The sequence below is a fragment of the Hippoglossus hippoglossus genome, chromosome 16 (assembly GCF_009819705.1).
Source record: "Hippoglossus hippoglossus isolate fHipHip1 chromosome 16, fHipHip1.pri, whole genome shotgun sequence".
Taxonomy (NCBI): Eukaryota; Metazoa; Chordata; class Actinopteri; order Pleuronectiformes; family Pleuronectidae; genus Hippoglossus; species Hippoglossus hippoglossus.
In genome coordinates, this window is record NC_047166.1 from 15,491,041 (window position 1) to 15,507,136 (window position 16,096).

General features: G+C 39.8%; 1 protein-coding gene across 4 annotated transcripts in view; it reads right to left on the bottom strand.

The window, feature by feature from the left end:
- The window catches only part of LOC117776722 (F-actin-uncapping protein LRRC16A-like), a 65,631-nt gene that overhangs the window by 28,162 nt on the left and 21,373 nt on the right, over nt 1-16,096 (bottom strand). For all 4 annotated transcript variants that reach the window (XM_034610931.1, XM_034610928.1, XM_034610929.1 and 1 more), the window contains exons 3-9: nt 12,244-12,294; nt 5,399-5,458; nt 4,082-4,203; nt 3,628-3,725; nt 3,266-3,336; nt 2,861-2,934; nt 2,616-2,691 (exon numbers count right to left, since the gene is read on the bottom strand). In XM_034610931.1, the coding sequence (XP_034466822.1) occupies nt 2,616-2,691; nt 2,861-2,934; nt 3,266-3,336; nt 3,628-3,725; nt 4,082-4,203; nt 5,399-5,458; nt 12,244-12,294 (552 nt within the window). The remainder of the gene's footprint in view (nt 1-2,615; nt 2,692-2,860; nt 2,935-3,265; nt 3,337-3,627; nt 3,726-4,081; nt 4,204-5,398; nt 5,459-12,243; nt 12,295-16,096) is intronic.

Genomic DNA, 16,096 nt, shown 5'->3' on the forward strand with positions numbered 1-16,096 from the left:
ATCACTGTCCTCACCTCGTCTTCTCCTCCTGTCTTCTATTAACAACTCAGCATCTTGATTACGCCACAAGACAAACAGACTGAGCTGCACAAACCCTCGCTGTGATAGCCGCTGTGTGTGTGTGTGTGTGTGTGTGTGTGTGTGTGTGTGTGTGTGTGTGTGTGTGTGTGTGTGTGTGTGTGTGTTTTACTGTCTCTGCGTGTTGTATTGGCCACTCCACTACATTGAGATATCCCTTATCTGTTTGGAGCTGGTTAGACTCACTGCACTTTCCGTCTGACGCTTGTGTATTTACCGCCCCAACCCCCCCCCCCCCCCGACTGTGTGGTTCACCACCACAGAAGATACTTGATGTTGCCCTTGCGTTGAACTTCCGTCACTAGATTTGGCAGGAACATCCACTGACATGCTTCTGGTCGTGGAAAGTAAACACGAGAGTCCCCAAGCTTTTGATCTCTGTCTACCACTCTTTCTACCAAACGTCCATTCTTTAAATCTCTTCTTTATTCATTTGACTTCTCTCCTCTCCCATTTAAGGCTTGTTTATGCTCAACGTTAGATACACATACAGAACCAGACGGAGCCCTGTGTTTACACTCTGCAGTCATTTCATCCGTATTTGTGTACGTCTACTGAAAGCTTACGAATACGGATAAAACCGACAAAACCGAGTGGTCAAGACATTTCAACAATGGTGGAACTTTTTTCAGGAGAGATTTTGCGAGTTGGTTAGGAGACACAGGCGTCTTTCGCCCGGGCACAAGGACAAACAAACAGCCGATCTTGCCTCTTTCTTAAGAGGTTAATAATCAAATTTGTTGTCGTCAGAATGTCTCGACACCTCTGACAAACATGCCAATGTGAAGGACACATGGTAGTAAGTGGAGAGAGACTGTGACACTGTTAAAGAAGCAGCATCTATGGCTGACATCACTAAAGTACACGCTAAGGAACAAGTGAAAAAATATCTCCACTCAAACCTTCCCATCACTAAACCCTGCTCTGTTATAGCACACACTAATCTGGGATAAAAGAAAGACACATTAGACACAGGCTGCACATGTGCCTGCCTGAGTCATTAAATATGCACATGGGATGAGGTGGAGGCCGGATCTTAAAATTCAATACAAAAGGAATAGCCTGTGACGGAGGAGTAAGATAATTATTTGGACTGAGGAAGCTGCGTGTGGTAAGTGGTGAGACCGAGCGCAGCCTGGAGACACAGTCGGTAATGGAGCGCTGCAAGGGGGCACCAGCCTGAGACTTTTGAGCCCCTTTGTCTCGTTGGGATTAGGAGTCTTATCACACGAGAACACGGGACTGATCCTCGGTCAACACACATAAGAGATGACAGAAAACTGAAACAAAGGGGGAAATGCTCTGTACAGTCACATGCAGCTATAATCACTGTCAGGCAAAGGTAGAGTGGAGGGAGCATGCACGGAAAAAAGTGAATGCAGATAGAGAAGGACACGTTAGACTTAAAACATCTTTAAATGATAAACTGTAAATGGTGACTTTATTTGTTAAGAGCGTTTCCAGTCTTTTCAACCACTCAAAGCTCTTTACAGTACAAGTCACATGCATCCATTCACACACGCAGTCATTCAGCGCTTCTATACGCACTCAGCACTTTTTCTATCACCCACCATTCATATACTCTCGGCACAGCAGTCAGGGGCAATTTAGGGTCAGTACCCTGCCCAAAGTGGTGGCTGGGATCAAACCACCGAGCCTCTAGTAAGTGGACGACCCTCTCCAGCTCCTGAACCACAGCCTCCCCCAATTTAAGCTAAGATGCCAGACTCAAGTTCTCAAATGTGAATTATTGCAGTTTTTCTAATTATAACTTTTTTCTTAGTTCTATTATTAAAATATAAAGCAGAAGCAGAAGTGCAGTAAGACAGTGAAAAGCAGAACCTTTACCCAAGTGACAGGAACAGATAAGAACCTGACAAACGCAGTGACACTGCTTAACTCTGAGATGAGATTAAATCTGAATTATCTTGTCATTTTGTGACAGCAGACTACAATACTATACCGTTTATCCATCATGGTGATGTGCTAGCGTTAATATAATGTATGTACTGTGAATCTACTACTAAAATGGGACACTTAGGCTCCATCCACACTATTACTATTTAATTCTAAATGTTTTAAAACTAAAACAATCTCCGTCCACAAAAGCATTTTTAGCTACGTATCAGTAATAATCCCCATCTGTACGAACACAGCTGAAAATGCAGATCACATGACCATTCATGTACACTGGGCATGTGCATGCTGATGTAAACAGGAAGCAGATTGTCTCCTCTGCAGTTGGTTGCTTTGTTAAAGAAAATATTGAATAAGAAACAAAAATGGTTTAAGGAAAGCACTGGGATTTATTTTTCCTGGACTGAGTTTCCAAACTTTTCCGTTTTAGGTCATCAAACTCTCCGGAGTAGCATAGATGGCAAAATGAAAACCTATTGGTTTGGCTGCAGCCTAAAGAGGTGATAAAGAGAGATGCACCAACCTCTTCAGTTCAAAAGGACAGAGTTATAGAGGAAGTGGTTAGAAAAGACAAGCATGGGATGGGGTATGAGAAGAAGATGGTGAAAACAGGAACTGACCAGTTTGTAGTCCTTGGTGGAGAGTTTGGTGAACCACTGGTTAAACTCCAGCACGGCTATTATGGCCACCAGATCCCTGAGGAACAGAGAAAAGGTCACAGCAGCAATTGAACACTCATTTTTGCATTAGAAAATAAATCATGTCACAGTAACAATACCTCCTTTCTCCTTTCCTTGGTTTTGTGCCACATGGCCTTTATCTGTGATTTATTGCGTTGGTTTGCTTTGGGAATGTTTTATCTCACCTGTTCTCCAGATGGCTGAAGTCCTGCAGGTTGAGTTCTCTGGTGTCTTGTGTTAAATAGATGGTGTCCACATCCTGCAAGAGGAACAGTTCATCAAAGATCATATCAACAAACATGTTCGTATTTAGAGAAGTATCTGTTAATGAGTCACATAGAGACAAGAAACTGGAAGGAACACATTACAGATGTGACAAGAAGCAGCGAGAACATGGAGGATATCTTATGCAAAATAAATATGCAGACATGAAGTGAGGGTTACTACACTCATGTCCCGTTAAGCTGATCCTTTTTATTAAAGGGTTTTCTGCAGGTTTATGTTATATATCGAACTGCACTGAAGCACAGTTAAACCAGGATCTGTCAATACTGTACAATAATGCACAAACAAATATAAATAATACTGACCCACTGCACCTCCTCCTTGTAGGGCAGCCCCAACCAGTCACACACACATCTGTACATCTGAGAAAACCCACCTGCAACACACAGAGAATTAGCTCAACAAAAATGTCAATTACACGAATCTTTGGCTAAAACAGTGATACGTGGTTCATCCAAAAAAAAAAAAAAAAGCATAAATGCACATATTTCTGCATTGTTTATTCTGTAAAACAAAGGTTTATCTGCACATTTACACACTGGTAATGATGCATCTGTGTGATGGTCATGTTGGCTGAAATTATCGGCCAACCACTATATCTAAAAACTTCTATACCCTTAATGTTAACTCACTATATGACTGAACCATTAGATAAACAGGTTCCTACCACAGGGTCCAGGTTCTGCAGGCTTGTTGTTCTCCCACAGAGTCTGCAGAGCGGTCAGCCGGTCAGGAGGCTCCATACAAAGCTTCTTCATCACTTTACTGAGAAGAGAAGATGAATGGAAACATGACTTCCTGTTTCTCTGTAGCTGGTGACATTTGCAAAAACGTATATTTCCCTCCCTTCAAAAAAGTTTCAATCAAGAAGATCCAGGCTACTTTCTCACTGTCTGACTCAACAGTGGAGATCTTTCAAGCTGAACAACTGAGCGCTCCAATAATAAGGGGTTCAAATAAATGAATTTAACAGAAATGAATGTGTAATGGAAAGAAATATTTTGGATAATACAGTAAAATCGGTACTATGAGGCGAGTATTGATTCATATCTCTACACGACTGGTCCAATACCATCACAATGAATCTATGGAAAGAAACTGGAATTGTTGGTTAAACTCACTTGGGTGGTAAACCAGGACATATCCTCAGGAGGCAGTTTCCTATGTGAGCCACCACCTCATTGACCTCCTCTGTCGAGAGCAGCTTCAGGGAGAAGGAGCCGCGCTCGTACTCTATCAGCAGCTGAAGGGACACAACACTGATCAGGGATTCATACCGGCGGCCATTGTTCCACCTGCACCTGCTTCAACCACTGCTATTTATCGCATAAGAAATAAAATCATTATTTGTTTTATTTCCATACATCTATCTCTTTCTAAATTAAATCTACTGTATAACACAAACCTTCCTATCACACTTCCCTTTTACTCCATTTCATATAGAACCCAACAGATTTATTGCCTTTTCTATAAAAATCGTCCAATATCGGTGTCTATGTTTATGTTTGCTGATATGTACTAATATTAGAGATTTTACAGAATAAACTATTCAGAAGAGATGTAAAAATATGTTTACATTTTCTGTAGAAAAATATGTTTATTTCTTCAATTGAGTTCAATATATGTGGTTGTTTGTTTGTTTATAATTATTTATGATAAGGTTTTGGTGTGAAATATCAAACCTCAATAACAAACATATAGTTCCACCAGATTTTTTTACACCCTAATATTGGTAAAGATCCATATGAGCCGGGCTTTTGTTTCATATTCCACTTCTCTGCCCGTCTACTCCCATGTCTCTATCTGCAGAATTTACCCTACGATAATATAAATAACAAGAATAACCATAACCACGTATCACCATCTGTCCACTCAAACATCTACAGCCCACATCTTTGCATGAAGTAAAGATTTAACGTCATTTACCAGGACTACAATTATGCAAATGCTTATGTAAGTTGATATGTGCCTCCTCTATAGGCCAGAATTAACATAATCCTGGTTGGTACAGGAGAGCAGCAGGCAGTTATTAAGAGGACACATCTCCTGAGACGGGCGGGGGAGAGGTTCAGCTGCAGGAACAGTGTAGTTAGTGACAGATTATCATATTTTGTAGGTAGATCCTCTTCACTGACAGCGAGCCAGCTCTGGTCAAAAAGCCAAATGGAAGCTCTCTCCAGATGGAAGAAAAAATCTAAACCAGATCGTTTCTGGGCCCCAGGACAGATTTCACTGTCTCCTATGTAAATCATTTTCTTTAGGGATTATACTGGCGTTCAAGATATTTGGTTTTTCTCCTCCGGTTTGTGTGTCCCACTTACTCCATTTTTTGTAGACAGGCACTGTTTTATTGCAGAGTCGTATTGATCTTTTCATCATCAAGAGACTAAAAGCTAATTTCAAAAAGCAGATTGTTTTAATTGTTGGTTTGTCTTTACCTGTGTCGGCTTGTTACAAGCAATCCCCTGGATCTCCAGGTAATTAAGGGAGTGTTCCACCTAAAAAAGAGCAAAGAAATCACCATTAAAATACTTATAATAAACAGTGCATTATTAAATAAGTGACAGCGAGTATATGGTTTCTGAAGGCACATTTTACCAAAAATGTATTATCAGAAAGGAAAGGAAGGAAAGATGCATATTTTTGTGCACACATGGGTGCCAGTGATATTTGAATGAATGATAATAAACGTTTAAGTGTGAGTGTGCTTGTGAGATCTTACAGTTTGTGACAGTAATCATGGTTTAATAACACCAGTCGAGCACAGTGACTGTCTGACTGAGGAATGTGCTGTAAAAATATGTCTGTCCTATAATTGACAGGTACAAATGTAGTAATTTCTTGTTTCTTTCTCAGGACCTGTGCCGACTACGTCACTGACCCCGGGAGGTTTTTGACACATTTGTTCTTTCAAATTAAAACTAAGAAGGGAGATGAGATAAACACTTAATTCTTGAACAAAAATATTACAGCATTTCATCTCTACCAGCTGAATATATTTAAAATTTGCATCACATTTAGACACTTAAATTTGTTTTTCTCCTTGCAGTTTTTACAGTTTGCTTCCTGACTGATGTGAACTGAGAGATAGTCGAGTGCAGCTTTGACAGAAATTGGAAAATACGGTAAATCAAAAAAGGGCCTCCTTATTATTTTTCTGTTCATGTGCAAAAGACATTATTTAGAAAGCAGGTCCAGATAATGACACATCTTTTCATTCTCTGTTTCATGAGAGCATTTGAGGACAAAGAAAACAAAGAGAAGCGGAAGTCTGCCTTTCCCTACCTAAGAGGAGGAAAAAAAATCATCGGTTTATGTGAGAGGGGGAAACTTGAATACAAATTCCTACGTCTATATACAGAGCACACTGTTTTCCTGCGCTGTCTCTTCATCTCTTGCAGACACACACACAAACACACACATGCTGCACAGCGCCTGGGGGCGGACCAGGGAGCGAGGCCAGACTATTCCAGGTGGGCGCTGCTGAGTTCCTGAGGCCTGGCTCAGAGATGAGAGGTGGGAGACTGTCTACTGTCTGACTGTCTGTCTGCAGTATATGCAGTGTGTGTGTGTGTGTTTGTGTGTGTGTGCATTTTAAGTATTTCAGTGATGCCTGTTGTTACCAACTTATGATGGAAATAACTACTAGATATAGAAATGTAACACTCAATAACACATAATCCTGAATGGAAACTTCACTATAAAAAAAATCATCAACACTTAAATACAAATGGAGAAAGTAAAACAGTTTCAGTTCCTTTAAAAAAAGTCTGTTAGGCAGAATAGTCAGGAAACCCCCCCCAAAAATTGTTATATATTACACTCAGTTATACATGCAATTGCTTTCTACTTATTTAAAAAAATCCACCTTAATATATGATGTTGATTTAGAAAACAGTATAACACCCCTTCGCCATATTAACAGCATGGGAGAGCTACTAACTATAGCCAAGTATGATAGGAAAGTCAGCATAAATAAGTTATTGATATAATAATAATCATAATCATAATAATCATTTTGATTTGTATTCTGCTTTTCAATGTATCCAAGGCAGAGTAACACTGACAAAACTAAGTATACCAACTTAAACCCACCAAAATACTTAAATGTTTTTTTTTATTAAAGTGATCAATTGTGTTATTTTTACCTTTTAACTTTAATTTAAACAAACTGAATTCATCAGTGTGTCACCAATGACAATATTTTTTTAAGTTTGTAGATAATTTTCTTTTTTTAGTGTAGGAACACGTAGGTCTGACTAGTCTGCAATAGATATTTTGTTGACTTGTCTACAGGTAAATTATCACCTGTAAGTTACAGTGTTGTGGCAAACAAGTGTCCAAACCCAACTCAAAAGGGGTCAATGAGTTTGTTTCATTCAGCCAATACATATCATGATAGCCTCCATATTGAACTTAGCACCAGCCAATGATGAGTGAGCGTGCTGATAAATATGAGCTCTAGCCAATGACGGGCCTCTTGCTGGGCGGTGTGGGGAGGAACCAAATGCCCGAGTAATTGCATGGTTCACTCATTCGTTCACTGTCCGTCTGTCACTGTAAGCACACTTTTTTGTTGTTGTAGGTTTTATGAAAAAGTCAATGTACGCTCTTGGTCATGTAGGCTGGATGATTCGATGAACACAGATTGACTTTACTTCTGATGTGTTACAATCAGTGATGAGACCAAACTGTAGATTTATTGAGATCTGTCTTTGAGTGGGACCATTCAAGGAGCTGAGTAAACAAGATTAGATGAAACGTTTTTAGGAAGTAAAGAGAGATAAGAGTGTAGAGTTGCGTGAAATTTATGACAAGATGCTCCAGAAACAAAAAAGACAAGAGGAAAAGAAGGAGAGGTGGATGCAAAGTACTGTATAAGTATGTGTGTGTGTGTGTGTGTGTGTGTGTGTGTGTGTGTGTGTGTGTGTGTGTGTGTGTGTGTGTGTGTGTGTGTGTGTGTGTGTGTGTGTGTGTGTGTGTGAGAGAGCGTGATGTTTAGGGGGTTAAACAGACAGATTGTAAAGACCCCTGCAGCATCTCAAGAGCAGCCAAACCACCAATTGGAGACAGAAAACCCACTGAGAGGTGCACGAGAGAGCTGGAGGGAGATATCAACTGAGAGAAGAGAAATAATCAGTGAGTGTTAAACTGAGGGTTTACTGCTACTGCGACACAATACTTCAATGTCAAAGCCTTGGGCTCTGCTCGGCAAAACAATACTAACAAAATCCAGTCGTACGGATTGTTCTCTTGTGCGTTTTAGATGCGTCTCCAGGGCTTTCATTCATATGACGGATCAAATACATTGTCTACAATACATTCAGTTTGCCAGAAGCATAAATACATGTTCAATTCGACTGTCAACAAAAGCAGAGTTCAGGAAAAACCATCTGGAACACAGAGTCAATAGTTCACGTCATGGAACAGTGAGTAACAGCTAATCTTCATTTGCACTTAACTCATCTCACTGTAATATAGATTTCACATAAAAAAATCAATACGAGGAAGAAATACAGTGAGTTTTGTAATGAGAGTTGGAAGGGTTTCATCTTTTAAAAGTGTCCATACGCAGCAAGACCTGACCCAGAAGTTTCACTATTGGTACCAATCCTGCATCCACTCAACTCTACAACTGTAAAAAGTCATCACTTTCAATATTAATCAGGCCAAAATGGCATGTTACCATATTTTACCCAGTTTAAACTTCACAAATGTGAAGACTTGCTGCTTTTGCCTTTATTTTAATCAATTTTAATTGAATATCGTTTTTTTACTGCACAAAAAATATTAAGATGAGATCATCGTGTTCTGGCTCTGGGAATTTTTTGTGACTAAATGATTAAGAAACAATGACAATTATCTTTAGTCGTTAGTGCAGAGAGTCCCTGGTGGAAAAGCTATGTGATGGTTACTTATGAGAATAAAATAAATTAAGAAAATGTATTTAATTGGATTTTAAACTTTGTAGGTTATCCCTGTGTGCTGCTAGCTCAGTGGTGAGTGGGAGAGGAAAAACACAGACATAAAGAGAATGGGATGAAAGGATGAAGAGCGAAGAAGGATGGTTAAAAAAGAAGATAAAGGTGAGGGTGGGAAACCAGAATGAATGGCTTGAAGAGAATAAGTGGAGGAGACCAAAGGTTATCTGAGGCTGTAATCTGGTTAAGAGACAGGATACAAAGGCAGTACGCTGAAAGAATACAGCAAGACGTCCTACAGTACCTTCTCCTAATTAAATCATACTATAGTATGGTACAATAACAAAAGAAAAATCTAAAGTAAAGAAGAAAATAAAGCAAATGAGACAGAGGTAAACAATACAATATTAAAAACAGTGTGAGACGTTAAGCAGACAAGAGAGCAGAGGGGGTAGTTCTTCATGCAGGTGTCTGATTCTTCCAGGTCAGAGCAGATAGAAAACAGCAGCTCCAGCTAAGTAAACATCTCCCAACACTGGAAACATATGACGTCATGTGAAGCAGGGGTCAGCTCTCCTGCACCCAGTAAACCTACAAATCAGTTTTCAAGCAACCTAAACTGTCCCTGGAGGCATCGTGTTGACTGGAAAGCATCTAATTGAATAGCAGCCGTTAAGCATTTCCTGGACCTGGTGCAACATGTGATGTGAGCTCATGAGTTTGGGGAAATACAGTCGAGAGCCTCTCTCTCTTTGCAGGAGGATCTGCAGTCCAGATAATATAAGCAGAACACTTTTATTTTAGTCTGTTACTATACCCTATCAAAGCAGTGTTTGGTGTTATGACTTTGTGTTTCAGTTAGTGTGTGTGTGGTCTAGATAAAGGAAGTTTAATGCTTTAATGGTTTTAATGGTCAATGTAATGGTTAATTACCTCCGCAAAGCAGGTTATGTTTCATTGCCGTTTGTTTGTCTGTTTGTTTGGGTCTGATTACGCAAAAACTACAGAACTGATTTTATTGGAACTTGAAGAGTTTAACGGAACCCTTTAACTCTCTCTCTCTCTCTCTCTGTCTTTCTTTTTAACATGGCAAGATAGGATATGAGCCTATAGGTGGACGGATGCTCTCTCTGAATTGTAACTCTTCTAATTTAACTTTCTGGAGTCTGCAAAAAAAACGCTGGGTCTTGTGTGTTTTGGATTCCCATATTTTGATAGATTGAAAAATGTATTGTCTGTCATATCAGCAATGTTGTTTTGAAAAAATACCAAACATTGGCAAGGTAGAACATTTTTTACTGTGATAATCAAAAGCCTTCAAAACAGCCAAAATAGCCCACAACTCCTTAGGTTAATAACAAGTCTATATAACAAGATGAAAGCTACGATGGTTATGTTGAATTAAAACCAAAGTCAGGTTATTAGCAGCAGATATATCGTATGATCATTCTGCATTGGTACCGTTTTCACTTTCTTTGTGAATTTCATTTGGTGAATTTGTCAAGACATAATCTTGTTGAATAACATCAGGTAGACTGATATACTGAGGAATGGTATCTATGAGTTTGTGCAATTTAGTGCGGCTTGGTTGAATTTCAGGGGCTGTTGGGCCTTGGCAGAGATATGCGCTCTACTTAGTGCTAAACAGCATATGTTGGAAAAATGATACAGCAAAGTTAACACAACTATCTCATCTCATAGTCCATTTAGCAGCTGTGCTGGAGCTCTTGATCATATCAGATGATCATCAGCAGATGGAGTTTGCTCATTGTGGCATTACAGACATTCAATATTTGGATTTTAAAGACTTTGTACAACCTCTGTGGCGTAAAAAAAAAAGTTTCTCTTTAAGGTTCAGTCAGCTGATAAACATGTGATAAGATTAAAAGCTGTGGAAGAAATGCTAAATGGACCATGAGGTGAGACAGTTTTGCCAATTGGTCAAGAATGAACTTTGAAATTCTTACAACAAAGTGATCAGTGCACTAACCACTGATACTTTCGTGTATGGAGATGAATACAACAGGTACCTTTTTTAAACAGGTGATAATATCTCCATATATCTAATAATCCAGTTTTTCTCATCGTGCAGTTGCAACATGAAATAACCTACAGAACAATCAAAAGCTCAGCTCATTTTTATCCTCAGACAAATTAAAGGTTTTAATATTACCTCAATTTACCTCCTCAGCTGTTCCTGTTTTACAAATTTTATTGTTTCTTATTTGTGTTTCCTTGGTTTCTTGGAATATTTGGTGTATTTTCTGTACTTGTCTGTAATGCAAATTAGGTCTCTACCTTGATGTTTTTCCGAGTTCAAATAAAGGTTGAAGTTTCCCTCCTCAGTAAACTCACTTGTCCAAGTTTATGGTCCCAGCAACGGATTCTATTTACACTTGCTGTTGCATTGTAATGTTGTTGGATCGGTGCGGCTGGAAGTTTGTTTCAACATCTGCATCATGTTACTGCACTACTGGTTTTTATGTTCTGGTGGTGACAATGATGCTGGTAAAGATGATGACAGATGTTTCAGTGCTGGTGCAAAGAGATGCCATCTGTGCTGCATTATGACACAGCTGTTCCATGCTTAAAAAAAGACTTGTCAACCAGCTATATAATTGCACTATAATCAGGCAAACACAGAGCTGCTACTTTAACCATAATCTGCTATTTTAAATCACCCTTGCAACACACAGGCACATGTGCACAAACACACAAAGTCACAGTTAAACTAAAAAGGGACGAGTTGGAGTCAAAAGGGGGAACAAATCTGTAAAAAAACGGTGACACATTCTGGAACTAAGAATGTTTGAGTTCATCTAATGAAGCTTTCAAGAATTCAAATTAAAGGGACAATAAGTAGCTTTCGCCACTAGGGGTCTCTCAATAATTTGATTACTTGGTAAAGCAGTGTGGGATCATGGGAGTTATTGTTCTCACCAGCAGTACAGATGAAAGTTTACCTGATGCGACTCAAAATGTAAATCCCGTTCACAGATGAGGTCATTTAAGGCGGCACTGATAAATCAGGATCCCTTACGCATGACCGATACAAACAGTGGAAGGAACAAAAACAGCCGCTTAGCTAACTGTCTAACTGCCTTACTGACTAGCAGTGTGCTTTTCCTTCCTCATTATGTCATTTACACTGGGAGTTATAGCAGAGACAACACAACTGTGGTGTCAATCAATTACTGAAAGAAGAGGGTCATTTCCGACATTGTCTTGTGATGAATTTACGTTCAGGCAGGCGAGAAATAAACATTCTACAACATTTGTGGCACTTGTACTCATGTCTGGTCTCTGGAAACAAAGTGCTGACTGTGCAACACACAAAAAGTTAACAGAGTTCCTGCTCTTACCTTGGCGGGGATGCGTGCTGTCAGGAGGTAGGCTCGGTGAGACGCGAGAGCCTGAAACAGAGAGAGAACAGAGAGAATAATGAGTACGTGGCTGTAAATATACACTCTGAATGACAGGAACATGGAAATGACAAAGAACGCAGGGAGCTCTCCCGCTGACTCATCAGGATGAAAAGTCTTGTGACTCTGAAACAACTCTGGCGAAGGACAATATGGCGAAATACTCCCCTCCACTTGAAAACAAACATAAAGACAGAAAATAACTCAAGAGCCACTTAAAGACGTGTCTGGTATCAACGTGAACAAGACAAGATGTCTTTGTTTTTATTGGAGAACACCCTGTCTGAGTGAGACCATCATTAGGTCAGAGTGTTTCTCTTTATGTTGCCTCGGCCTGCTGAGCAAACTGGACTCCAGCTGCCACTGGTCATTAGAGCGCACAGCACGCTGAGGAGCGAGTTTGCTTCGGTTGCTGCGCTACGAATAAGTGGAGGAAAAAGTGGAATACATAGACTTGGCATTCATACCAAGAAAAACAGCCTTAAAAGGGCCGGTTTATAGAGAAGAAACTCTAGGAAAGATTCCAGTCCTGCGTGCAGCGAATAGTCCAACCACTGCGTCTCTCGTATTCTAATTCTATGATGAAAATGCAGGTGAACCAAAGTGAATTATCATTTATAGACCGTAAAATAATCTACTGGAGGATAAAAGGTCAACACAAGGAAATACTTAGAAAAAAACTAACTTATTTAACATCTAATGCAAAGTGATGCTTAAAGTGCCATCACTTACTGAAAAAATAGCTTAGACGGCTAAGAAAACCAACAAATTGAATTAGTGATTATTTCTATTGCATGAAATAAGATTTTTGCCAATTGTTTTCTGCAGAGCAACCTGCAATGACCTTTGAGGCAGCACATCTTTTTTCCTTTTACTCTGCACTGATTACAAACTCAACCAAACTAAGATGCCGCAAATATAAAAACCAGTTCATAAACATTGACGATCTTGGTGTTTAGAAAGCTTGTGTGTAAAGACTCAGGGAAAAAAAGGCCACACAAACATTTTGGGTTTTGCTGCAACAGGAGGATCAAGGTTAGAAGCCACAGAAAATAAATGTCAATGGATGAAACAGGGAACAAGAGAATGGAGTTAGACACAAAAGCTGAGCTTAGAGTGGAAGAAACATGTAAAGAAGGAGAAACTGACATCGGGGAGATGAGACGAGAGGGAGCAGAAAGACTGATCAAAGGTGAGAGAAAAGTGGAGATGTGGTTTTAAAGCAGAAGATAAAATAAAAGACTACACAGGAGGGAAGGTAGAGAGAGTGCAACATACTAATAAACACCGACAGGCATGAAGGGAAAGAGAGCAGGAAAGAAAATGAAGAGAGAGAGAGAGCACAAGAGAGACGTCTATAAACAGTCACAAAGCACATGAAAGAAAGAAAACAGAGGGATGAGAGATGGAGGTAAAAATGGACGACAGTGTCTTGCAGCCCTCTGTGGCCCGGCTCCACAGGCAGGGCCTGTGTGTTTGATGTGATGGAGGCAGACAGGCCGGCCTACGTGACCAAAGATAACCTCTCCTAAAGAGCACCAGTCACCACGGCTATGCTCAGCTCGCACACTCACTTTCACTTTGTTCTGTAGTCGAGAATGAAGCTAAAATACACAGCGAGTTTGACCTCAGGTGTGCGTTAGTTCACAGCAACAACTATTTTCTAAAACACCCTCTTAAATTCTACGCCTGGCTGACTGCAGTGATACCTTGGTCAGAGAACCCCCCCCCCACAAGACCCCATGCTACCAGCTCTCTGCCCAAAGCTTTGATATTTTAGATGTTTGGTTGAAGACTAGCACATCTAAATGTGTGTGAATGAAGTGTCTGAAATGGTGGTGGGGGCACTCAACCTTCCTATTATTCATGTTTATGCACAGTCTGCACTTTCTTGATAATTTGATTATTTATAATTTGATTGGAACGCTATGGTGTGGTATCATGTGTTGCAAGACAAGGCAACAGTTATCATCCAGATTATCTTTTTATTATTTAAAAGTGAGAATACACAACCAAACAAAAGGGGAAGTCGTATTTGAACCAGTGAACAGTGATTGATGCACTTAATGGACAATACATTTAATAGTTTTATCATTTCATTTTTTCCCGATATATTGTATTACTAGATAAATTGTTTTATAATAATAAGAATACATTTGATTTCACAGTGCCTTACACCTTACAATATATCATGAATAAACATGGAGAATTAAAGAAGAACCAAAAGCTGAAATCAGATGGATGCACAAACACCAATCAGTGACTGAAGGAATAATCCTGATGATGTCATCTGAGTATCGACTTCTTCTTGACCATTTTTTATCTGTCTTGTGAGTCACTCTATCTCATGGAAGTGCAATACTACATTGACGCCTTTTGAGCAATGCTGCTCTTTTGGCTAATTTCAGCAATTACCTCATTGAGAACAATGTTACCATAACCGATACTACAGTCAAACCTTTAAATATGAAATACTGTAAGTTTCAGATTGTACCTCTTCAGTCACATTTTGGGTAAAGAGAGCAACAGCAGAAGAATGGTCAGTAGGCAATACGATTTCTGTGGTCTGTGTGAATGAACCTTAAGTGAAAATAAATTTGAAAGATAAAAATAAAAATCAAGTTGTAAAGAGTTTGGAGTTTGGCTGCAGACTTTTGAAAGTGGTTGGGAGAAAAAAGTCCCTGAATGTTTGACACAAGAACCTTACGTCACTTTATTTTCCACAGATGAAGCTGTGGTTGTGTCTGGTAGCATTCAGTCATTATTTTATTTCTTAACAGTGTGAGTGAAAAAACACCAGGATTTAAAAAAAGACAATCAGTCAACTGTGGACAGATGCTTTTAACTTATTAAAACACTTTTAACTATACTCTGATTCCTGTTGCCGAAACATCTCCTCCTCCTCCTCCTCCTCCTGTAAGTGCATGACTGCCCATCTGCAGCTCTCCCTATCTGCCCTTTGGACTGGACAAAGCCTCAACACCCCCCTATTTCATGACCCCCTCCTCCCCTCTTTCAGCTTTGGGCTTTCCCATCGTCCAGTCATTTCACAGCAGCCACCATCCCGCCATCAGCTCTGCTCAGCCAACCAGATGGCAGCTGCATTGGAGCATGTCTACAAGACCAGAGAGCATCTGCTATTAATCTCTCTCTCCCTCAAACACAAATTCAGAGGTGCTTTGGCATAAAAGACAACAACACTGTCCTTCAAGTTGTGTCATGTTGGACACAGAGACATAACCTGTGTCCTTCCTCAGGGACTATTATTAGACTTTAAGATGTCATTCAGCTGAGTGAATTTTAAATTTACAGAACTGAATTGGCAACAGTAAAATAAATAATGATTTGCATCTTAGGGAAGGTGCATCTCTGTCTCAGACTCACTTGTCCAACAGTGGCTACATGTTCTGTTTTCTTTTGGTTGTTCATGTTTTCCATGTTCGACCGGCTGTTTGTGTTCACTGAGCCTGGTCCTGCTCCGGATCGCTGACAGTTTAGAGATAATCTGCCGATTTATAATCTGAGTTTCGTAACATATATCATTCTAATCTACTTTGACTCGTACTTTCTTTCCAGTGTTTTGAGTAGAACAATCTCATAGCTGTGTGGAAAGCCAGTTATACGACGAGTCAGTGTGTGTCTTCCCAGCACTGACTGATACAGGAGCCTTTTCTGGGCTCCGCTCAATAGGTCTTTGGACTGGAGGGCGTCTGAAGAGCTGGATATAAAGTGTTTAAAAATGGGAGAGCTCTCTTCTGAATGTTAATTATCAGAGGGTTGATAAGCATTTGTT